This window comes from Passer domesticus, chromosome 14 (genome assembly GCF_036417665.1).
Source record: "Passer domesticus isolate bPasDom1 chromosome 14, bPasDom1.hap1, whole genome shotgun sequence".
Classification (NCBI taxonomy): domain Eukaryota; kingdom Metazoa; phylum Chordata; class Aves; order Passeriformes; family Passeridae; genus Passer; species Passer domesticus.
This window is the reverse complement of record NC_087487.1, coordinates 1,165,290-1,189,936: the sequence shown is the minus strand read 5'-3', so window position 1 is coordinate 1,189,936 and position 24,647 is coordinate 1,165,290. Positions and strand designations below refer to the sequence as shown.

Here is a 24,647-nt window from a genome sequence, read left to right as displayed (position 1 = left end):
ACTTTAAACTTCAAAACCTGTAGTTCTTTCTGCCCTGCTGGGTATGGGTATAAGCTGTCATTTGCCAAGAAAACATGGCTGTAGGTTTGTTTTGTAATTTCTTTTATGAGTAGAGACTAGGAAATGGTGATGCAGATTTAATTTTTTTTAGTTTAAAAAGTGGGTAACAGGCATACATTGCTTTACCTATTAACTCAGTGGATGCTAAAATGTTTCAGGGCTTCAAATAAGAAAAACAAGAAAATGCTGGAGGCTGTTCCATAGAAAGCTGCTACTGGTGTGGCATCCTGTGAACTTACTGATTGCTATGGCTAGATTATTTAGAAGAAATATCTTTATATGCTTGCCCTATTGTTCTACCCTTCCCTTGGGATCTAGTGTTGGGGACAGAATATTAAGCTGAAGGGGTTAGTCTGAGCTTGTGTGATCCTTCATGCAGTCTCAGATTGAAGTGTGTGCATCCTTTTGTGCATTGGAAGGGGCTTGCCAAGGCCTGTGGCAGCTGCTGAGGGAGAGCTGTGCCAGGCTTGGGAAGAGGGAAGGAGTTTGTACCAGCTGCAGTGCTTTTGGGAGGCCCAGCAGCTTATTAAGTGATGGTGCCCTTTGGCTGTTAGCACTTAGAGGGAACTTCTACTTCTTGAGCTGGAAGCTGGTGTGTTTGTTTGCTCTGTCAGTGGTATCCAGCACCAGCTTCTTTTAGAAACCCCTTCCTGGTTTTTTCTAAAAATAAGAAAAGATGCAGTGTCACCATCATATTTTCTGAAAAATCTCTTTGCCCAGGATTTTTCTCCTGGGAAGCTGAGAGGCCTCAGAGAAAAATGTAAATAGTAATTATCTGATTTACTTCTCCTGTTTTACTGCTTTAGAATGTAGTAGGTGATTGTTTGATTGGTTTCATGTGAATTGTTTTTACTTAATGACCAATCACAGTCCAGCTGTGTCAGGACTCTGGAGAGTCACGAGTTTTCATGATTCATTCTTGTTAAATCTTCTGATGTATCCTTTCTCTATCTTTTAGTATAGTTTTAGTATAGCATAATATAATATAATATAATATAATATAATATAATATAATATAATATAATATAATATAATATAATATAATATAATATAATATAATATAATATAATATAATATAATATAATATAATATAATATAATATAATATAATCCACCTAAGAAAATAGAGTCAGATTCATCAATTCCTCCTCTGTCCTGGGAACCCCAGAAACAACCAGAGTGCAGCGTGTCTGCCTTGTTGGTCCCAGAGTTGCTGTTACATTCCAGTGAGCCTTCCCTACAAGCTTTTGAGTCAGCAGCATATTCCTTCATCTGTGTCTTTGGTGAACAAAAAAGGGCAGTAGCATCTATTTATACATTTAGCTGAGTTCAGCAAGTTGCTCCAGCTGAAGCAGAATTTGGGGGGAGAAGGAGCAAGCCTGAAAAAATGTTGAAATTGTTCTTTTCTCTGATTCAAAAATAAATGCTTTTAAAATATAGGGCAGCCTTGGGAGAGAAGTTTTCTGCAGCAATGGCCACTGCCTGGTGCAGTGGGCCATCACCTTCTCCAGGCTGCTCTGGTGCTTGGCATTTTCTCATCTTCTTGTTGCCTGCACCTTGTTTTGTGCTATCCTGACTGTGCTGAAATATCAACCTTGGCCTTGCAGTTGTTTCTCTTAAGGTCTTCTGGGAATTTTCTCATACTGGAAGGTTTTGAGTGTTTGTTGTGGATGCATTTTTTATGTTCCTTTTATAGATTTTTTGAAAGGTTATCAGGTACCCTCCTGATATTAGGAACTACTGCTGTGTGAATTTCCCAGGAGAAGGGACAGAAAGCCTTAGCATCTGAGATATTTAAAAGGTGGCTAAATTTAAGACTAGAGGACAATAATTTTGCATTAGCAAGAAAATGAGTGATTTAAAATGAGTAATTCCTGCTCCTCTGCCATACATAGCATGGCACAGGAATGTCTGTAAAAAAACCCTGGAAGCTACTTTTTTTTTGTGATTGTCAGACGGAAGTTTTAGGTACAAATTCATTAGACTTTAAGAAATACTGCTACCCAAAACTGCATTTGAAGATGTGAACAGGCCTGCTCAGCCTATCTTGTAGCTCTATTAGGATTCAGTATGCTGGATGAAAATAGGGAGTCCTATAAAGAGGAAACACTTGGAAAAATGCACTGGCACAGTTGCAGCGTAGTCCTTTCAAGCTTTTCTTGTTATAGAGAGTACATAGATTCCCTGCCTCAAGTCTCCCTGAAGGACTGACCTTGAGGGCAGAACTGCTGCCAGCAATCAATGTCACATAAACAAACAGAAACTTCACACTGAGGAGAACACACAGGCACAGAAAATTCAGCAATTTTAAGGCATCAAAACCAAACACTGCATTTTCTTGTGTTGTTCCAGCCCTGGACAGACTTTAGTTTTCTCTGATTTTTTGTTTGTCCTGGACAAATGCCTTTCACTCTCTGTGTAATTCCTTAAACAATCAGAGGATGCTGGATAAGAGAGAGCTAAGTGTCCTCTCTGCTTCAGACCAGGCAGTGAGACACTTTCTCTGATAAAAGCATCAGTGCAGAGCTGGTCTCTCCCTGGCCAGGTGTGGCTTATGGAAACACAGTAAATGAGCTCCACAGCACAGCTTTGTTTGTGTATTCAGCCTTCCCTCCATGCCAAGCTATAAAATTGCTGGATCAAAGTGGGGCTGGGCCCAAGTCCAAACTTCCCCCCACCTTGAGGGGAACTTGGATCCATATCCCATCACTGAGACTTGGCTCTGCTTCTAAATCAAGCTCTCATAATCTCTTGAGAAAAGGCAGACCCATGACTTGTGCACTGAGTTACCGAAGGGCAGCCAAAGCTGCTTGTTGCTGAACACATTTGCTCTGTCTGCCCTCTGTTGCCAGTAAAGGAGTTGAGGTGAAGCCTTTCTTTGATCCTGGAATGCTGATCTTAGCCTTTGGATTGAGAAAAACCCATCCATTCTTAACCTGCTGTTTTAATTTCAGAATATTTCTTCTTCTCCTTCCTTTTCACCGATTAGGTCAGTGAGCTGAGCCACCAGGGAGGCAGAAGCCATCTCCTGGCACTGTGGCATCCCTGGGTGCTGCTCAGGGACCAGGCAGAGCTGCAGCACTGGCAGGGAAAGCCTTGCACGTTCCCCTGGCATTACCCAGCCCTTGGGTAGGCACAGCAGTGTCTGTGCCAGCCTTGCTGTGCCACCAGCGAGCCACAGCGGTGCTGGGGATCACTGGGACCTGCCTGCCATGGCAGGGCAAAGCTTTGGGGTCAAGCTTCCCCATAAAATATGGACAGGAAACCACTTGCACTGGCAGTGATAAATCAGCGTGAAAAGCAGACTGCAATTAGGAAATGAGATATGGGATGGAGGAGGGGAGCAGGCCCCAGGGATCAATAGAGCTGGTTTGTGTTTAGATTGAGGTCTTCTCTTTCAGGATTGTCTTCTGTGACCCCACATCTTCATCCTCTGCCATCTTATTACTGTATTATTACTTGTTACAATAATGACAAAATGTCTCATTATTGCAGCTGCCATCAATAATAGCAGCAGTTTATCAGCAGTGTTTATTAAGTTAAATTCCTTACCAATATCTATCTTCCCCTCCCAACACAATTTATACATCATTTAAGATAGTAATGGAGGAGACAGAAAAATATATGTCATCTTAGTGTATTTCAGTAGTTCCATTGAATTATTTCAAATTAGGTTCCTTCAGAGAAATTTACATTTTGTATTCCTAAGCTAAGCCTTTTTTCCTGATGCAGAGGCTGATTTTTGGGGTCTTTGTATTTGTTCTGTCACAGTCTTTCAGTGTTCAGAATTGTCAAGCCACCATCCTAAACATTTCATAACCTTTTCCATTCTCTTTTTTCCCCATCACTTGGTCTGCTTTTGGAAGCAAATATTAAACATTAAGAATCTTGAAAGGAAAAAAAAATCTCAGGAAAGGACCTACTGGCAGTTTCTAAATAGAGACTATTCACAAATAATGAATCCCACTGTGAAGGACTGTGGTGTTTCCCCACTTTCCCTATACATTGTGAAGAGCTGTGTAATGTACTGAAATGAGTGGTTGTGACCTCATTCACAGGCAAAACACAGGAGTCTGGTATTTCTTCCAAAATAATTTTGTAACAATAAAAGAATTCCTTACTTGATTTCTGTTTGTCCTCCTGCTTTTCGGGCAATTTGAACCAGCTCTTTCCCATATCTCTCTTCTGCTTGTGCTCTGTTAAAAGAAAAACTTACTCAATTTCTCTTAGTGGTACCAGGATCACATTTACACAAATCCTGTAATTATACCTGAGGTGCAAAACATCAGAAATGCAACTTATTTGATTTCTCTATCTCCTCAATCCTAGTGCTGTTAGTTAACCTCTGAAATACTTTGGGTAAGTTATTTCTGGAAGAAATTAGATAAAAATGAAGCCCATCTTCATGGCTTTGATTACTGTGGAATGCCATGTTCAGCTCTGCCCCCAGCACATGGATTCTTGGGAAGAAGGAGGTGAACAGAGATGAGATGGTGTTCAGAACAGAAGGAACTTAAAAATGATGGCTGGCTCAATCCATGAAAACACCGTCTGTGAGGGCAGTGAAGAGTAGGTTCCAAAGGATCCTGCCAAGAAATGTTGAGAATAAATGGGAGCCAGGGGTAGCAGGAGTATTTCCATCCATCAGAAAGATGAGGCACCGCTGGAAGAGCTGCCATGGAGGCTGAGGGCAAAGGAGCCCTGGTGGTTGTGTGCTGAGGCTGGGGCAGCTTTGTGGAGGGGGCAATGTCACCTAATGGGGAACTGTAACTGGTGACTCAGGAAAGTGGCTCTGTTTCCATGGTTAATAAAGAAATACAAATATTTCCTTTGCTTTCCCTTCCCCCAGCACTGGAGGAAACTTCTATTCTCTTTAAAAAAAGTATTTGTACTAAGTGTGCTACTTCCTTTCTCCTGGGGGCAAGACCAGGGTGGAACCAAGTTGTCAGTCTTTGAGTAGCTGCTAAAAACTATGGGATGGTCAATAATAAATAATGAACAGATAGCCTGGTGCTACCACCTGGAGGGAGGGATGATTTTGTTTGGGGTCCAGTTCTCAAAAGCACTTTCAAAGCATTTCAAACTGTTTTGGCCTGAAACTTGGCACCTTAGAGAAACGTACTCTTTTGATGTGGGTGTAAGGCCATACAACCCTGCTGGATTTAGTCCCATCAATCTTCCCACTTGGCCAGAAGGTGCTCTGTATGCCTTTGCTGAGTTCCAGCAGTTTGAAGGCTGCTCTTGCAGTTTTGCCCCATGGCAGCTGTTGGGGTGGGTCCCTGAGAGGGTCCCACCACCCTCCTGCTGCCCCTGGGCTCTGGGAGCTCCTTGCCTTGCAGCCAAGGTGCAAATCCACATCTCCTGGCACCTGAGGCAGGCTCATGCTGGGACTCTCCCCAGCCCAAGGAGATCAGCCAGGCTGCTGGAGCACTGCCCTGCAGCAGGAGCAGTGTTCCTGGCCTCTGTCCATGGCTCCCACCTGTGGAACAGTGCATGTGCTGCTGCTGCTCTCAGAACTGCTGTGTTTCAGTGGGATGTTCCTACATCACTGCTTGGCATTCCTGTCAGAGGAACAGGGTGCAAAATATGGTGACAGGCCATGCAGAGGCACCACTTCTTTTTCATGTTAGATGAATGAAATTTCATCAAAATGGAAATACACTCAAGACACATAATGCTGCAGAAGAAGAACAGATTATTTTTCTTCTGATTTCAGTATCAAGAAACTCTTCTGTGTCAGAGGCTTTGCTTAGTGCCAGTGCCTGTGAAGCAATGAGAATTACTCCAGTAATTACTCCCACTTTGCTTGCTCAGTACACAGGTATCTCATGGGAAAAAAGCATGGCCAGATTTTAAGCCAGTCCCAGCTCCTGAAACCTCAGTGTGGATGGGACTGGATTAGGCCAGGGTCAGATGAATTTGACAGGAGGCTGACACCATCTCTTCACCTCTTCATGCTGCTTTTCCCACTTTCCAGCACTCCTGCACACAGCTTCTAGGTTTCCCTGCAGCCATTCAGAGACAGAGCATACTTTGTGTTTTAACCCTGGGCTTTGTTCTGGAATACAATTGTTTTCTCACTCCCAAACCTCTTAGGCCCTTCTCTGGGCTAGTTAGGGGATTTGTGGTTGGAAAATGGATCGCGTGTTAGTGTGGCCAGGGCCGGGGCAGCTTTCAGGACTGCAGGAGTCCTTGTTGAAATTCCAGCATGAACCACATGGTATGGGCAGCCTCTAGAAAGAGAGATTCATCTCATCCTTTGATCTTCTGCTGGGTCATTCCTATGAGTGATGTGAGGATGAGCTGAAAGAAACTGCCAGCGATAAACTGGAAATCACAACTTTGACTCAGTGCCCACTTGTCATCTCCTTTTCCTCCCCCCAACAGGCACGTACACACACAGACACACGATCTATTGGGGGTGTGAAAAACCTCATGGAAATATTTGCAAAATTACTGTACATGTATTTTTTCTTCTTTATGGAAAGAACTTTGTGCCTCCACCATAAACCAGGAAAAACCTCATCCTGCAACTTTCAGAAGCCTCTGCAATATTTTGGAAGGAGCACAGGCATGTGTAGCATCTGATGCAGAATTGTACTGCCCAAGACCTGCAGTGCAGTTCTGATCTCTGCAAGGTATGAGGCACAAAGGAGCTATTTTAAACACTTGCAGCTAGGCTGCCATCAGGCAGATGTGACTTCAGGACTGTGTGATGTGTGCCAATACCAGAGGCTTACACTGGTGGTTGAGAAAAGCAACTTAAATAGCTTCAGGTTTACATGAAAGAATTCACAGGCTGTGAAATGGCCACCTTTGAGTCTGACAACTCACACACCTTTGAAAGTCCTAGGGCTTTAAAGTCAGCCTTCAGAAAACCACCCTAAACCCAAAAAACTAGATGGGGACAGCATGGGAAGAAAAAGCAGGAAGGCAGAGCAATATTCATAAGGTGACAGTGCCAAGATGAGCTGCTCTGAGATTGCCTGCTGGATATATAATCCCTGTTTGTGTGGTCTTTCCTGCATGCCATGCCTGAGTAAGTGTGTGCTTCATGCTACATGCTGAAACTGCTGAAGCCACCTAAAAACAGAACCAAATTTCAGAGCTGTTTTTCTAAGTCACAGCTACAAAAATGAATGGCAAAGGAGCCAGAGCAGCAGTGTGATACATATTTTCTCACCCATAAAATTGTCAGCTGTCCATAGCTGCTGTTGGGAAGCACCAAGAAGCACAAAATCAGGAGCATAAACTTTAACATCGTTACTCAAAGCCTGCTAAGGTTGGTGAGCAACAGGGGCTGGTTTGGGTGTCTGGGTAAGGCTTTAGGTAGCATTTTATGTAGCTTTGTATTTGAAAAACATCTCATTTTTGGCAGGAAACTGAAACAGTGCCTGTGGCAACGGCATGTTCAAAGAGAAACAAAAATGTGCAAGTCATTTTTGCTCTGCAAAAGGAGAAACTTAAAAGTGCTACTTGTGGATGTAGGTGCTACTGTGTGCTTCTGGACTCATAACGAGGAGCTTAGTGGAGCTCTGGGTTTCTGACACTTTCAACCTTCTTTTCCCTTCTCAAGTCTTTGAGATTTCTATTTATCTACCTTCACAGCACAAGGCTGGGATTCAAATTACTCAGGCTTTTCTATGTAAGCTCATAACAATACCAAACTGAGAAACAGCCTGCTATTCCCTTCCAGATGCCAAATGAGACAAAAAAGGAGGCTGTTCACACTTTTTTCACTCTGATTTTCAATACCTCTGCTTGAGCAAATCCTCCACATCTTTGCACATCTTCTTCCCCTCCAGCAGTCGCTGTACGAGCACCTCGTAGCCAGTGTGGAAGGTGAACTCCTTGCACTGAAGACAGAAAGAAAAAGTAATAGCTGTTAGGCACATCAGTTCCTCTTACCTAAATTCTAATTCTTGTGTCTTAATTCCTCTTACTGTATGTCTAAAAAGAAAGGTCAGAGTCAGCTCAGTACAAATATCAGCCTGTGGGGCAGTGACTGTGCCACCTGGGCAGTGGTGTTTTCATGGGAGGGCTCCTCCCACTGCCTCACAAGAGGATCAGGACAAGCCATTTTTCCACAGGGAGTCTGAGTTAACCAGTACATAGTGATAACGCTATTGAAAATGTAGTGGGGAATGTTTTCTGAGCTTTATGTTACAGCATTATGGTAAAATCACGGGCTGTGAAACCATAAAGAGAATGAGTGTGTTCCTTCCCTCAAGCAGTTTATCTACAATACAAGCCCTTACATATGAACTGAATGCAGTTTATACATCCATCCACTGTCCCCTAAGCAGTTACCATTTAATAAATGGGTTACTTTATTGCTTTCCACCACCACTGTGAAGAAGACAGCTGTTTAAGTTTTGGTACTTGGAAAAGATCCTCTGGCAAGCAACTGCTGGGCACTTGGGCTTGTGCCTTTGCTTCCTTGCTGCTGGGACTGGAGAGGAGCAGGGGAGCTCTGGGGATGAATGGTGGTGGTGAGGTGCTGCTCACACAGGCCTTGGGGCTTCTGTGGAGATTTGCAGATCTAGGAACAATTTTTTTTTGGCTCTTCAAGAGGTAGGATAAATTTCTGCAGACAATCCCTGTAAACCTACAGGCTGTAGTAACATTTCCAGTGCCACAGTCCATTGTTAAAGCCATCACCCCTGAAGAAACAGGATCTCAAGCCCAAAACATTAGTTTTCCTAATGTTTCCAAGGGCAATTTACACACATATCACAGGAAGGGATCCTCCTATGAAATAAATGAGAAGCAGAAGTTTTGCCATTCAGAGACAAAAGTAGGAAAGCTTCTTGATAATACCCTGACAATGGACTTAGCACTTCCCCCCTCTCTCTTTTTTTTGAGGACATTCCAATGGCAGAAGGCATTGCTGATGCAAAAAAATTTAGTATAAATGGCTCCCTCTGTCTGGCAGAAACTCTGGTCAGATGCTCCACAACCAACTCACACCCCCAGCATTTTAATTGTATATTTTCAGATGCAATCAGCTATATCCCATAGCTGTGTACACAGCTTTCTTGTCCCAGAAATGCTGCCCATGAGGTAAGTGAAAATATCCTGTGGGTTGGTATCACTGCAGCAGTCAGCCACTGCCACAGGCAATGAAGGCAGAGTGATAAGTTCATGGTGAAGTTAGGCTGCCTTTCTGTTTAATATCTCTCTTTGTCCAGTAAATGCTAAAACTCAACTGGTGTCTTTCTCCACCTCTTTTAAACTGGCACAGTTGTTACACTGAAAAGATGACAAATTCTTTATGTCTGAGAGAACACTTATTAAATTGCCTAAGCAGAGAATGCAACCCCAACTTGTTATAACCCAAAAAGATGCACACAAACACAGCAGTGTTCTGGGGGCAGCCTGATGGGCTGAATCCACTGGGCAGTTCCATCAGGCCCCTGGAAGCATCACGGCCTGCCAGGTTCCTCTGGGGTTTGTTCCTCTAGCTGGTCCTTGTAGAGATTTGGCTCCTAAGGAGGACTCCTACTACAGACACTCATTTAATCTATCTTCATTTTGGGGGGCATTCATCTCAAAAGTTTCTTCCTTGTCCTCCTCTGTGTTCCCAAAGAATGTGGAGGCCCTGTTTCAGAACCACCAGGGTCAGAAATCCAAACCAGGGCTCGCAGGCAGCAGCTCTGAACAGCTCGTGCCACCTGCCTGGGCTGCAGAGGGAGAGGAGACGCCACAGGCAGGGTGAGACAAGTGTGAGCTGCTCTGGTCACTCACACTGCTTCTTAATTTCCAACCACAAGGGAGCCATGAATCACTCAGGCTTCAGCTTACTTACACAAATGTTTCTCTTTTATTTCAACAGCTCTATTTCTTCTTTCACGTGCTGTACAACTGCATCCTCTCTCAACCTCTCCCTGCATCCAAACAAACCTCCTCTGCCCTCTCCTGGCATTCTGCTTTGTCATCCCATTGATTCCCGTGTGTTGTTATAGCACCTGTTCAAGGCTGAATAAATCCCTGTTGGACAAGGATGATGCTTTACCACTCTAGTAAAGACCAAGTAATGCTTTTTACCATGGCATTAATGTCAGCTCTCAAAAAACCACTTTTGGTCCATCAGAGGATTGTATTTGCCTTCTTTCACTATCAAATCATAGCAGTGGCACTTAAATGAGCTATGATCTACAGATATACCTGCAATTCTCTCCTCTCCTGCTACTTTATTCAACAAGGTCTCGGAGTATATTGGATTTTTTCACTACTGATCTCTTACTCCCATTTTGTACTTTGAAACTTTTTGATTTTTATCTGTTTTCTGTTACCCCATGCTTGAAGGTTATCAGATACCTCCTGTACAATATTTCATCCTCCCAATTTGTTTCAAGCACAGCTATTTCCAGCCCATTCTTCAGGTCTTATGGCAGGATCCAGCACCTCCCCCAGATCAGTGTCTTTGCCCATTTTAGAGTTCTTCCCCTCCTTTGTCTGTTCAGCCCCGTTTTGGTTTTATCTAGTGTCTTAAGGATTTCCTGTGTAGCACCATAACTGACCCCACATTTTCTTTGTCAAGACAATCAGACAGCAAGATTGGATCTCATTAAACAACTGTCTAGCCTTGCTAAGCTGTCTCGCCTCTATTCTATTTTCCATTTACCATTTTGTGTTATAATTAGCACCCGCATTGAGTGGTTTTGCAAAAGCTGTTAAGCTGCACTAGTCAGACAGTGCTTGGTACTTCTCAGGAAGGATTTTGTCATGATTCTAAGAACTAATGAATAGTCAAATAACTATTTTATATTTTTTAGAGATTAGAAAAATGCTTTAATTAGATAATAAATATAGGCATTTAATGTGTAAAACATAATTTGCTTATACTAAAATCTAGTTGCTTAGAAGAGGGCGATTTGACTCACCACCAGTAATTTCTCTCATTGCCAATAAAGGGATTCTGCGTAGTCAAAGCCTGTGTGGCTGTGAAAGAGGATTTAATCCTTGTTACTAAAAAAGATTAGTTATTCCTTGTTGTCCAACAGGCCTATAATTACCAACAAGAAAGTGCTTGACAGGATTTCGGTGTTGTGAGCAGAGTTGTGTTGTCCTGAAATTCACCCCCTAACTCTGCACGTGTGCTCTGCTCTCTGCCTGGGGATTTTCTTCTTGTTTTCTTCTTGAAAATCCTTGATACAGGAGGGGCAGCCTTTCCTCCCCTCTCCCCAGTAACAAAAGCTGCTTCTCTCCAGTGCAATGAGCAGCACTGTCCTTTCAGAGACAAAATAAATGTGGAGGGGATTACAGCACTGAAACCCTACAAACTACCCTAGAAACTACCCTATAAACTACCCTATAAACGCCTATAAACTCCAACTTCTGTGCTGTAGTTTAAGCAGAACAGTTTTTCCTAGAACACTTGAAAGGAGGCATGGAACCCTGCAAGCAGAGATGATGACAGTGAGCACGCTGGGATACCCTTTCTTCTTTCCACTTCTTTTTCCCTCTGAGGATTAACAATGCTGCTCCCTCCTCCCATCAGCATTTTCCTGTGAGATCTGTGCCTTGGGACTGTGCCCTGTCCCTCCTGGTACAGGTTTCTCCATGGGTAACCACCCAGGCAAATGCTGGGAGTTAATTGTGGGAGAGATTATTCAGGGCTGGCTCTGAGCTGGCTCCTGCAGCCATCAGGGAGAGGCTCTGAGGATTTTGCTTTGGTAATGAAGTCTGCAAGGAAAGACTATCAGTTCCCTGCCCAGAGGGTAGGAAGTACCCGGATTGCTGGGGGGTGACATAATTTCTTTTTACCTTCTGGTGGCACCAAGCTGAGTAACCCTGTGTCTTTTACTCCCTAAATTCTTATTCCAGAACATATTCTTATTCCAGAACATATTCCTCTGAGCCTCATTCTGCTGGGTGCTCAGAGGGAACTGCAAGGCTTTTTAAGTACAAGAGTTTACATTTTGAAGTGAAAAGGCTACTATTGTAACAATATCAAGGAAGAAAGACGAAAGTGCTGTGCTCATTTCTGAAGCAGCTTTCAGTAAATAGCTTTTCCAATGGACTGAACTGAAGCAAAATGATCCAAACTGATGCACAAAGCACTCATGGCACACCCTGCACGTCCAGCTGGTGATGGTCTGAAGTAAACCCATCCAAACTGATGCACAAAGCACCCATGGCACACCCTGTATGTTCAGCTGGTGATGGTCTGAAGTAAACCCATCCAAACTGATGCACAAAGCACCCATGGCACACCCTGTATGTTCAGCTGGTGATGGTCTGAAGTAAACCCATCCAAACTGATGCACAAAGCACTCATGGCACACCCTGCATGTGCAGCTGGTGATGGTCACAGTGACGTGAGCTCATCAGGCCATTGTGGCTGTGGGGAGGCATCTCTGGGCTTTTCTGCTGTGGCTGCTCTCCTGGGAGCATTTCTAACCATGCTGACCCTGGCTTCCCCATCCAGGGCTTTGTTTAGAGGTGCTTTACACAGCACAGCTCAGAGCTCTCCCTGCTCCTGCCGGATCAGCCGGCTTGGCAGCACCTTAGCATCTCCCCCAGGGCAGCCTCTGCTCTGAGGCTGTGTGTCCTGTCTGGGGAGTGCCAGAGCTCCACCTGGGCTTGCTGCAGGGCTCTGGGAGCTGCAGCTCTGCCTCTCAGCAGGAAAGGCCTCATCCCAGCATCTCCAGCTGCAGCACCTGCTCACCTGCTTTCTGTAAGGAACCACGTCCAGGGGGTAACAGGGACAGCAACTCCAGGGTGCAGCTGGGCAGTGGCACCACCCTGATGGGCAGGAAGGGCTGGGAAATGAAAATCTCCACAGCAGACACTGGGTGCACTGCTCAGGACCCAGCAGGACAGTGCTGAGCTGTTGTGGTGCTAAACACAGCATCAGAATCCACAGACTGTACCTGCTCTGCCTCTCAGGGGGCCTGGCATGAGCAATGACAGCCATAGCAGAGCTCTCAGGGGCTCTTTCAGCCTAATATGCCCTCAGTTAGGAATTATTTGAAATTTATTACCGGCTAATATTAAAAACAATCTTTTAACACCCCCACACACACACTTTTGCTTAAGTATGAAAGTATTCAGCTATTAAAGTTAATTCCTCATCTTGGTTCCTAATGATATTTTTCCAAAGCTTGTATCAGAAGTGTTCTCACATGGTTGTGGATTGAAAATGCCAAATGCTGCTACCTGATCCAAATAAACTATTAATACAGATTTTCAAAGAGAAAAATAATTGATACTGAATCTGTTATGAGTATTTTTGTAATTTTTCTCTAAATCAAACTCTTTTTTTGTATTCATATCTAGTTTAGTTAAGGTAAACTTGTAACAGTTTTAGTAAAATAAAAACTTAAGATCCACTTTTTCAGAGTTAAAAAGGAAATAACTACTGGTGTGAGGAGGAAGTTTAGAGGGAACAGGGCACAGTGAAGTTTTGAACAAGCATCATTTTGACAGTATCTTTTTCAACTGTCAGAAATAAATCCTTTCTATCCACAGTGGTATCACACATGATATCTAAGTCCTGGACTGAAAATAAGTTTTTCTGACCGAGTTAAATCAAATAATTGTACTCTTGCATCATACCACTGGGTACTGGCCCTGAGTGTTTCAAATCTTGTTCCTTTGATCTGCCAGTCTCCTTGTCAAGTGCTCTGCCAAGGGCTTTCTATGTGTAGAGGAGCAGCAAGCAGACCTAACAGTCAAATATTACTTAGAATCTCCAAGTATATTGGACTGGATATCTCCTGTCATGGCATGGCCTTTCACTGTAATTCAATCACTTGCTTTATGTTTCATGGTTTTTCCCCTGGTACACTTTAAAATTTTCTAGTGTTTCTAGAAAACATACTCCTGATAGAAAATGTTTTGGGTAGTTTACTGCTGTCTTTCTGCACCATCCCACTCTCCTGGAATAAGCAGGACAGCAGTGAGTACCACTGCTTTGTGTGTGCTGAAATGAAAGTTTACTGCTGTCTTTCTGCACATGTTCTTCTGAATAAACAGGACAGCAGTGGGCACCCTGCTTTGTGTGTGCTGAAATCCCCTGTCCAGCTCTTATCTCAGGGGTGCCCTGCTGTGATAAGAGCTGCTTTGCTGCTGCTTCCTGCTCCACGGCTGCTGTCCCAGCTCTGCTCAACTGCAGGGGCACAGGAAAGAGCCCTCTTCAAAACCAACCCCAGCTTTTCAGCCTGGCCCTCCTCTGCCTGGCCCTGGGAATGTGCCAGCAGCTGAAAAGGCAGCTCAGCAGCCCCATTCTGAGCTGAGCACACACATGGGGGAAGGTCACCATGCCCAGAACAGAGTGGTGTCACATCGGAAACCTCTGACCGAAATGTTCTCCCCTGACCAGTGCTGGGTGTGATATGAGACATTTACACACATGTTCATGTCATAATCAACTGCTTAGTGGGTTCAAAAGCATTTGCTCATGCTGTACTGTGTAAGAGTTCCTTTTTCCCACTGGCTGAAATCAGCTGGAATGGATGGGAATGTGGTGGTTGCTTGTGCTTTCCAAGACCGACTTCAGAATTTATATGAGCTTAAAAAAAATCTATTTTTTAAAGTATTGATTTTTTTCCCCACATAAGCAGAAAAAGCAAGGATGAGTAGGTGGGTTGAAGCGGGCTGTACAAGATTTCTGTCACTTCTTGTAAATTCACTCTTTGTGTATCAAAAACATAAATGTTTTCTCAGGATGTAGGTAGGAACATTTTGGTGGTAATTCCACAAGTTGACTTGGGCATTTTCCACAAGGGCTTAGTTTGCAGTTTTGCTGCAGCCTGTTACCTAAATCTGACATGCAGTAGCTTTGATGGGGAGCAAATTGTATTTATTGCCAGAAAATAGCATAGAGGTGAACCTTGAATGGGACCTTCAAAAATCAGAAGGGAAAAAACACTGCCTCTGCAGCATTCAAATTGCTGGGCTGCTAGACTGCCTCTTCCACTGCCTCTGGAGTGAGATTCTCACCAGACTTCAAATCTGCAGCAGCCAGGACAGCCAAAGTGAAATTGGGATCCACAAACTAAGTAGCAGTGCAAATGACACAGACAAGAACAGTAACTCCCCAGTGGTCTTTTGCTCCTGACCCTGCGGGTTTTCTCTGAGAAGGAAATGGCTGATTTAGAGTTCTGCTGACAGAGGAGTTCACTCCTCAGCTTCCTGAGCCCTCTCACTGGCATCCTAAACTGCTCGTATGTTATGTATTAGGCATTCTTACAGTCACAGCATATCGTTTGGCTCTCTTCATGTTTTAATCACCCCCTGATTTGCACGATCCAAAGTGATGCTGCACAAAGACTGCCTCAATTTGCAGGTGGTTTGCTGGCTGGCAGACTCATGGCACACAGGGAACAGCCTTGGAAAGTCTCAATTCCAGTCTACTAAAAGGACTCTGCTTGTGCTTATTATCTCTGTTTTAGGTTGTCTTCTTAATGATTTGATTAAACATTATTCTGAGTGCAGTTCAGTGCTCCTGTGCTAGCAGAAGGAAAAAGGAGCCAGCAGACAGATATGCATCACAACAAAAAGCATGATGAAAAACTAGGAATCCATTCAGGAAATCCATATAGAACAAAATTCTGGAACACCTCTGGGGTGGGGATTGTAAGAAATGGGACAGGAGGCAGCAGAATCCCTCACCAGCTTTTAATGGGAGCTTGATGTGGCTACATGACACAGGTTTGAGGTGGCAGCATCCCTTTGTACGTTCTCCATATGACTTCAGACAACAGCTAAATTCATAAATTAAAGTGGCTTCTCCTCGGGAGCCAACAGAGAGGCCAGAAGTGAGGATTTGCACCTGTCTTTCAGAAGGCACAGGACTGTTGCCATGGTCCTTCTGAAACATGACAGACAAACGTGTCAATGGTGAGATCAGATGTTCCTTCAGTCTCCTACTGAGTAATATTAGCTACACAAGAGAAACTGGAAGAAAAATGAGGAGAAATAGAATCTTACAAGTAGAAGATACTTCTGTTTTACACAAAATAATGGTCAGAGATTACTTGTGTTTCTATTCCTCTTTGGTTCATCCACTTCCAGTTTCCTTCTCTGTTATAAGAGGTCTCCCCTCCTTTTACAAGCACTGTGAGCTCCCAGACCCATGGTGAGTGAAACCTGAAACAGCCCTGACTTGCTCAAGCACAGAGATAACTGTCCACCAGGTCTTACAGAACCACTGGAACCAGACCTGATTAGTTAGTACATTAATTTATTTTAAAAAACTATGTGTCTTTTTCCTCCTTGAATTAAAATGCTTAGAATTGTTTCCTGCCAGTTCTGAAAAAGGCACTTCATAAAAGTCACTTCTGAACCCATGCTCTCTTTGTTACAGGTGTCCCCTGGCACATGGGAAAACTTCAGGAAATATTCCCAGATTCCTGCTGTAGAAGGGGAATGAATTAAAGATTTACTTCATTTCTTAGTAAAGATTATTTCAATATCTACATGTTACCAATTCCATTTCACAAGAGATCTTTGCCACCTAAATAACAATTTTCAACACATCCGATTACTCAATATGGTGCAACATTCTTACACTGCATCAGTGTCTGATTGAGACACCCCCTGCCACAGCTGCCACACCACCCCCCATCTGCTGCCTGTACAGGAAAGGGGAATTTCATCTGAACCTCTTTCTCCAGCTGTTTCATGTGGGGGTGACCCTCGTGGCCCAGGGAAGGCATGCAGGCTGCAGGCAGTGGGCAAGGAAAGCTCCAGTTCCTGTTCCAGAGTGTGCCTTCCCCCTGCAGAGCTCCCAGAACCACAGCAGGCTTTTAGGAGCCTGCTCTCCTCCTCCTCCTCCTCTCTGGTTAGCAATGCACCTTAATTCTCCATCTCCAGAGAAAGCCTTTACCAGGTGTGAACTTTTTCATCAAAGCCCTGCTTCATCTTCCAAAACAGCACCCCTACTTCCAGTAAAACAGTGTTTTCCCACAAAAAGATTCTGTCAGAAACCCATGTCCTAACCAAATGTTCACCCAGGCTCTTTCAGTGGCAGGGCCCTCCTTTCCTTCTCTTTGTGCTCCTGGGGATTTCCATCCTGCTGAGCAGCAGCCCCAGGGCTGTTTGTCAGAGTCCTGACAATAACCCTTGTTATTATGTCAGAGCCTGTTAATAACCCTTCAGTAATTACAGCACCTACTGCAAGGAGCATCAAGTGATGAGACTCAGACCTCAGAGCTGCTGACCACCTATTTTCCTTTTTGTCTTCCCCCCCACCCTTTATTTTTTATTTTCTTTCATATTAGGAATACATTAGGCCTGGACAAATTGAGAGCATCACGAAATAGCTTCTGGATTTGAAAAGCTCTTACATTAAAAGAAAAAAGCTCGTGTTTATTTATTTATTTTCTCTGAATGGAACCACAGGAGTTGGTATCTCTAAGCTAGCCTGAGCTGGCACATTTTCACTTAATTCCCAAGACTGTTGCCTTTCATTTCAAGTGAAGATAAAGTTGCATGAGGAGATACGGAACTTTTCAATTCCTCAGTCTTGTTCAGTGACATTTTCCCACCACTTTAAAGAAGTACTAAACTCTATGTACAGCAAGGGAATAATTCTCTGGGGAACTGAAAAGCTATTGGGATCCAGATGTGTATTTTCAATGTGGGTTTTTTCCTTCACCGTGACAGCCTCAGCAAGGCTGAGTGATCTCCACACAGAGTGTTCCCCCAGCCCTCACCTCATCCCAGCCTCAAATCCCCAAACTCTTACTGAACGACACAGCAAGCTTTGTACATTATTGAACTATGGCTGCTGAGAGAAGTTTTATTACAAAACCTAGATTAAACTGGAGATGAAACTAGTGTTTTCTGTGCCAAATGCCAGCTGGAATCTACCTTGCTGTGGCAAGGCAGGAAAATGAAATCAGAAGAAGGTCTTCTTGAGCTAAAGGAGCTGAAATATAACCAAGCAGCCTAACTTGCCTTCCATACAAGCATGCAATGAGTATTACTGGATTGAAATTCCAGGTGTTCCCCTGTGCCTACGAAGCAGCCCAAGTTCAGTGTCTGCAGCCAGCGACTGAAGAAAGAGAGGCAGCTCTGCTGCACTGCAGGAGTGTCAGCCTGGAGGGAGGAAAGGGACAGGCTGTGAATCACCCAGTCCTGCCAGGAAAAAATCTACTGAAATGGGATTAATAGGGACACTCTGAGATTCACTCTGGAGAAGCTATGGTGAGGAGAGGCTGAGGGCTGGCACTGCTCAGCCTGCAGAAAGGCGCTCAGTGTGTTTAAATTCCTGTGGGAGGAGCAGGGGAGATGGAGCCAGGGCTCTGCAGGGGCACTCAGCCACAGGGCAAGAGGCAAGGAGCATCTGTGGAAATTCAACAAGTCCTGTTTAAGCACAGGAAGGTTTTTGCAGAGAGGTGGTGAGACACAGTGTCAGTTTGCCCAGAGAGCTGTGGAGTCTCCATCTGTGCAGATACTCTGAGCTCGGTGCTGTGACTGGCCCTGTGCTGGTGAGGCTCGGCTGGAGATGTCCAGAGGCCCCTTTGAGCCTCAGCCATTCTGCCTCAGAAAATGCACCTCCGTGGGCTGCTCTAACAAGCCACAGGACACCCTCTGAGCTCTGAGGGAGGCTCCATTTCAAGCTGGGTGTGACAAACACTCTTTAAGTGGTGTTGGTTAGACGTAGCCGTGTACATGTGGACAGAGAGTCCATGACTCACCTGCTCCATATTTGAAATACAGACTCATGGCACACTTTAAATTGGCATAAAAAAGAATCCTCCCCTTCCCTGAGCCCAAGTAAAACCAGCCAACTTTTGCAGAGCAGGATGGATCAAAACAAACCAGATACAGCTGTGTAAAAACACTAACAAAATTGTCACAGTGACTTGATTCATCAATCAACAAATTTTAATATTCAAACCTCTCAGTTGCAACATGGTCATCAGAAAATTATAATAAACTGTATTTAACTGTCTAATTATTTCAGTCACTGACCCAAAATGAACTCTCTGTAAATCCATTCATCTAGTGTTAGTTCATTTTAGCTTAATTTTAGCTGTTGTGCTCTGCTCAGAAGTGACTTGTGAAGCACCAGTGTTTCCATAGCCACAGTGAATGCTCAGGTTTTCTACTTGTAAGTTCCTCTGGTTTCAATAACTGCTGTGATTGCTCCCCCTCCACCCTGCATGGGTGCTTCTCATTGCCTCAGGGAGCCAAGTGTCAGCCCCAGAGCAGCTGGGGAAATGATGGAAGAAATTGCATGTAAAAAACCAGTACAGCAGCCTCTTCTGTGGAGATAAAGTCAACCTCACAACAAACACAGACATCATCTGGGCAACCAGTCCAACTTTTCCAAGCTGGTTCCCTCTTTATTCCCCATTTCTACACATCCTACAGTCATGACTTGGCCTGGATGTGACCAGTGCTGTGGCCATGCCTCTGCCCCTGGAGCTCAGGCAGTGCAGGACCATGGCCATGCCTCTGCCCCTGGAGCTCAGGCAGTGCAGGACCATGGCCATGCCTCTGGAGCTCAGGGAGTGCAGGACCATGGCCATGCCTCTGCCCCTGGAGCTCAGGCAGTGCAGGACCATGGCCATGTCCCTGGAGCTCAGGGAGTGCAGGACCATGGCCATGCCTCTGCCCCTGGAGCTCAGGCAGTGCAGGACCATGGCCATGCCCCTGGAGCTCAGGGAGTGCAGGACCATGGCCATGCCTCTGCCCCTGGAGCTCAGGGAGTGCAGGACCATGGCCATGCCCCTGGAGCTCAGGGAGTGCAGGACCATGGCCATGCCCCTGGAGCTCAGGCAGTGCAGGACCATGGCCATGCCTCTGCCCCTGTAGCTCAGGGAGTGCAGGACCATGGCCATGCCTCTGCCCCTGGAGCTCAGGGAGTGCAGGACCATGGCCATGCCTCTGCCCCTGGAGCTCAGGGAGTGCAGGACCATGGCCATGCCTCTGCCCCTGGAGCTCAGGGAGTGCAGGACCATGGCCATGCCTCTGGAGCTCAGGGAGTGCAGGACCATGGCCATGCCTCTGCCCCTGGAGCTCAGGGAGTGCAGGACCATGGCCATGCCCCTGGAGCTCAGGGAGTGCAGGACCATGGCCATGCCTTTGCCCCTGGAGCTCAGGGAGTGCAGGACCATGGCCATGCCTCTGGAGCTCAGGGAGTGCAGGACCATGGCCATGCCTCTGCCCCTGGAGCTCAGGGAGTGCAGGACCATGGCCATGCCTCTGCCCCTGGAGCTCAGGGAGTGCAGGACCATGGCCATGCCTCTGGAGCTCAGGGAGTGCAGGACCATGGCCATGCCCCTGGAGCTCAGGCAGTGCAGGACCATGGCCATGCCTCTGCCCCTGGAGCTCAGGGAGTGCAGGACCATGGCCATGCCTCTGGAGCTCAGGGAGTGCAGGACCATGGCCATGCCTCTGGAGCTCAGGGAGATGCAGGACATGCTGACAGCAGATCCCACCTGCGTGCTGTTGTGCAGGGAGATGATTTACCTTAACCTGCCTTGTGTCAGTAGGGTCAGATGCAACTGGTGCCATGCCATTCAAATCAAACTTGGTGGGACCCACTTGCAAAGCTGGGGTGCCAGGCTGGAAGGTTTGCCAGCCTCACTCCTGTCTGCCCGAGCTCAGCCTCAGGGTGCTAGGCTGGCAGGAGCTTCCCCAGCTCCAGTTCCTCCCAACAAACCTGCCCAGTATCACTTCCTCCTCACATACCTGCTGCAAAACAATGGGCCCTGCAAAGCTAAACCTCTACAGGAAAGCAGGGTAGCTCCTGGTATAAAAAAACCTTCCTATATTGAGTAAAACTATTGATGCTGTATTTCTTCAGCATGTTGCCTAATAAGTTCAGGAAATAGCTTTACTCTGACTTTTATCACCACGGAGCTCTTGTTCCACAGTTAAGAGAATCATCAGAAGCTAAATTATTTGTGAAGTTAATTGCATCTTTTTTGGCATATATAACAGACCATTGTGTGACAAAAGCTACAGTAGGAGTTGAGAGGCTCATATACAAAGTCAACTTCACAATGAACCTGAGGTTGAAAATAGCCTGAAATCAAAGCAAGAGACATTAAGCATCTTTGTAACAGTCCCTGCTCCTGGAGCACTTCCATGGCTCCCACTGCTGCAGTGTCTGACCACAGCCACGGGTGCACAGGCAGGGTTGTGAAAGGACCAGCCCACAGCAGGGCAGGGGAGCAAATCCTGCCACCTCATGTTCATGGCCTGCTTCATATTTGCTGGCCTTCATATTTGCATCTCCCCCACACTTTTATATGTAAGCTGTGAGAATTCACAAGCCCCAAGCTCATCCCACAGCTGAGAAGGAGCAAGCATTTCACACTCCAAGCACTTATTTTTAAGGAGCCCATGACATATTTTCAGAATTGACTTGGTTGCTTGAGTTTGATTCAAAGCTGTATGAGGGAATAGATTTGCTCCCACTCAACTCTGGGCACTTTGGAGCCTGCCCCAAAACCAACCAGCTCCTCCTCCTCTTTCCCTCATTCCCTGGTCCCAGGTGGGTATGGCAAAGCCAGGAAGTGGTGCCAGTACCTTCCTACCTCTTGGCCAGAAATAGCTGCATTTCAGGGGCTGCAGCTGCAGTTTTGAGCAGCAGGTTGGAGGGAGACTAAATAGAAGGAAAAGGCAATGACAGAAATTGCAAAGGAAAAGCAACAATGAGTGTAAGAACAGAGAAGAAAGACACTGTGACTGAGGGGGAAAGATTTTCTTGGATAGTGGTTTTTGTAACAAAAAAAAAATTACTGTTGCTCTGCCTGTTAACATAACCCGATTACCATGGAACTCGGCTGGTGCCACATAGACACTCCCCATTACCATGGGCATTTCCCTACCTGTCTCATATGATGCTAGAGAAGACAGGTAACATCTGCCAGGCTTGTACAGCAGCCCAGCAGAATATTAATCCATCAGCAACTGCCCTGCACTGGCTATCAAACTGATCTGAATTTCATTTCACTAACATTTTCCAAAAAATATTATCAGAGGAAAAACTTTTGCTAAGAAGCACATTTTAGTGCAGACTTTGAGCAACTGTCCCTTAAACCATTACAGAGAGTGTGGAGTATATAGAAATAAAAACCGTAATTAAAAAATACACGGGTTTTACTCAGGCCATGCTACAAAAAAAAATACAAATTAACTAAGTATGGAAGTTTTAGTATACTACTATCACTGTTACATTTATTTGGAAAAGAGGATAAAACTTAAACCTGTTATGAGGAACAAGTTGCATTTTCCTGGAAGACAGCACACCCTGTTCTATGAACAGGGAGAACTTTGGGGAGTGATGAATGGTGCTCTTTCTCTGCTAGTTGGGAGATGTCCTGCTTTTAGGGTTTCTTTACATATTTTACATTGAGGCAGGTCCTGCAGAAACCCCTGCTTATCCAAAAGTTCCCTGATGGTGGAGTAGGGAGCTGCTGTTCAGGGACATCTCATCAGGGTGAAGCACAGGAGGGGGTGCAGCAATCAGAGATCAGGGCTGTGTTGAGGCACCCACCACAGGGCAAACACCTTTTGGGTGTCAATCAGAAAGGCAGTTTCTGTTCAGTGTACAGACCAGGAGATAATTGCTTGCTGAAGCAAACCACATGAATACATTTTCCTCTCACAACAGATCCTTATGAATGCAAAAATACTTGCTGATCTTGTGATCTGGGGGGCATGCTGCACACTTGTGTTGTGTTGTGCAATATCCTGTAAGTTTTCACTTTTAAAGACTTACTGCATAGCTAAAGCTTCTATCCTGCAATCAGATACATTCCTGCCCTCTTAACCAAGCTGGGCAATACATTTCCAGCCAAAAAATAAAGAAATCCAAAGATGCTTTCCTTTAGATAAGCTGTTAGCTTCAAAGCTCAGCAAGGAATTGAGTCATGGTAATGTGACTAAGCACAGAGGAGAAGTTTAGGGAGAAGAGCCATGAAGAACCAGCCTGGCCAGATTGTCAGCTGGCATTAATCACCCTCACACTACTCCCAGAGCTTGATTGATTCTCCCTGAAGACCAAGGCATTGAAAAGTAACTATACCAAATGTACCAGCTCTAAAAGTCAGGTGGCTTGTTTTCCAAGGAAGTTCAGCAATGCAAGGGCTGAAGCTCCCAGGGCAGCACTGGCCCACAGCTGTGTCCCACCCTGTGCAGTCAGTGGGTGCACAAATGAGGAGAATCTCACATAGGTGTGGTCATGCACAGTTAGTCCTAACACCAACACAGACTTTTGTATTTCCTCATTGTATTTTTATTCTTTTTAACTGTTCAAATCTAGTATTGCAATGGGGGTGGGGAGGGCTTCCTGGAAGTGCCTGGAGGATGGTGGTTCACTGAAATGTGTTTTTGCCTCTGCCCTTCTGTTTTCTACCAAGAGAGGGTTTACCCTGAAGCGTGGGTGGAGAGAAAGAGAGCACAAGCAGAAAGAACAACCAGGCAATGGCAGAAAAAATTCATACGGTTTCATGTCTTTCTTTAAGTCATGCCTCCATGTGGATAAATGATTGCCCAGAAAAGAGGCAACCACATAACATCCTGTTTACTCAACTTTGCAACGACAGAATTTTGATTTTGGACTTTCTCCAATTGCAAGAGAATCTCAGATTATCACAGTGAGAGAAATTACTCCTTTTACCTTGTAACTGCAGGGAAAGAGCTTGAAAACAGGAGACCAAAAGGATTTTCAAACAAAAGTCAAATAACAAATGTGGAGCTGATCTCCTCATTTCAGTTATTTGCTGGTTTTAGGTCAGCTGTGCATTTGGGCTTAGCTGTGGAGTGTCACTGCTGGTCCTTTCAACCTGTGCTACCTCACAGCTCCCGGGCTCTGCATGCCTGGGAGTGCTCCTGTCAGCAGGGTGGGAGCCTGGAGGGAGCTGAGCAGGAGCATTTTGCTGGCAGCTGCTGGCTCTGCTCTTCACCAAACAGGAGGGAATTCAGCCTATAATTAGGAACAGCTCACCTGCTTTGGGAGCCATTCCCAGAGCTGAGGACACTCACTGCAAGCAGGTTCTTAGCACTGTGAGACAGACAAATCCATGTCCCTTTCAAAAGAGGTTTCTGGCCCTAGCACAGGGACTGGGAATGCCAGTGGTTTTATGGGGACTGGAAAGATTCTTTACACTGCATCCTTCTGCCCAGGATCAAACATATTACTAAACACTGTGTTTTCGCTTGGAGACAAATTTGGATTTTTACTAAACTAAATTTGGAACACAGAACAGCATGAAATTAGTTTTAAACTATATATAGAACCAAGCTGTATTTTTAAAAAAATTTAAATACAGATACATTGAATATAGGAAACACATAGTAAATGCTCACTTACCCAAAAAGCATCTTTAAACTGCAGCTGGGTCATTATTATTGCTCTGTGGAGGGGTAGGAATCCTTCAGCAAGCCTGTTGTGGGGTGAGAGCAGCAGCAGGCACAGCTCTGAGCCTTGTCACTGCACCCCAGCCCAAGCAGAGAGTGCAGCACCTCCTGAAGTCAGGCTGGTGCCAACAGCATGGGGCTGTCCCAGGCAGCTCAGAGAAATGACCTGTGGCTGTGAGGGACAGAGGGCAAAAGAGCTGTGGCTCACACGCAGAGACAGGCAAGTGCTCAGCACCCGCACCCCAAACCTGTTTC

The 24,647-nt window shown here is 45.2% G+C and overlaps 1 protein-coding gene across 1 annotated transcript in view; it reads right to left on the bottom strand.

The window, feature by feature from the left end:
- Positions 1-24,647, bottom strand: part of PSTPIP1 (proline-serine-threonine phosphatase interacting protein 1) — a 50,355-nt gene extending 25,708 nt beyond the window's left edge. The window contains exons 1-3 of the mRNA XM_064388686.1: positions 24,346-24,647; positions 7,815-7,915; positions 4,181-4,255 (exon numbers count right to left, since the gene is read on the bottom strand). Coding sequence (XP_064244756.1) covers positions 4,181-4,255; positions 7,815-7,915; positions 24,346-24,378 — 209 coding nt within the window. The 5' untranslated portion in view covers positions 24,379-24,647. The remainder of the gene's footprint in view (positions 1-4,180; positions 4,256-7,814; positions 7,916-24,345) is intronic.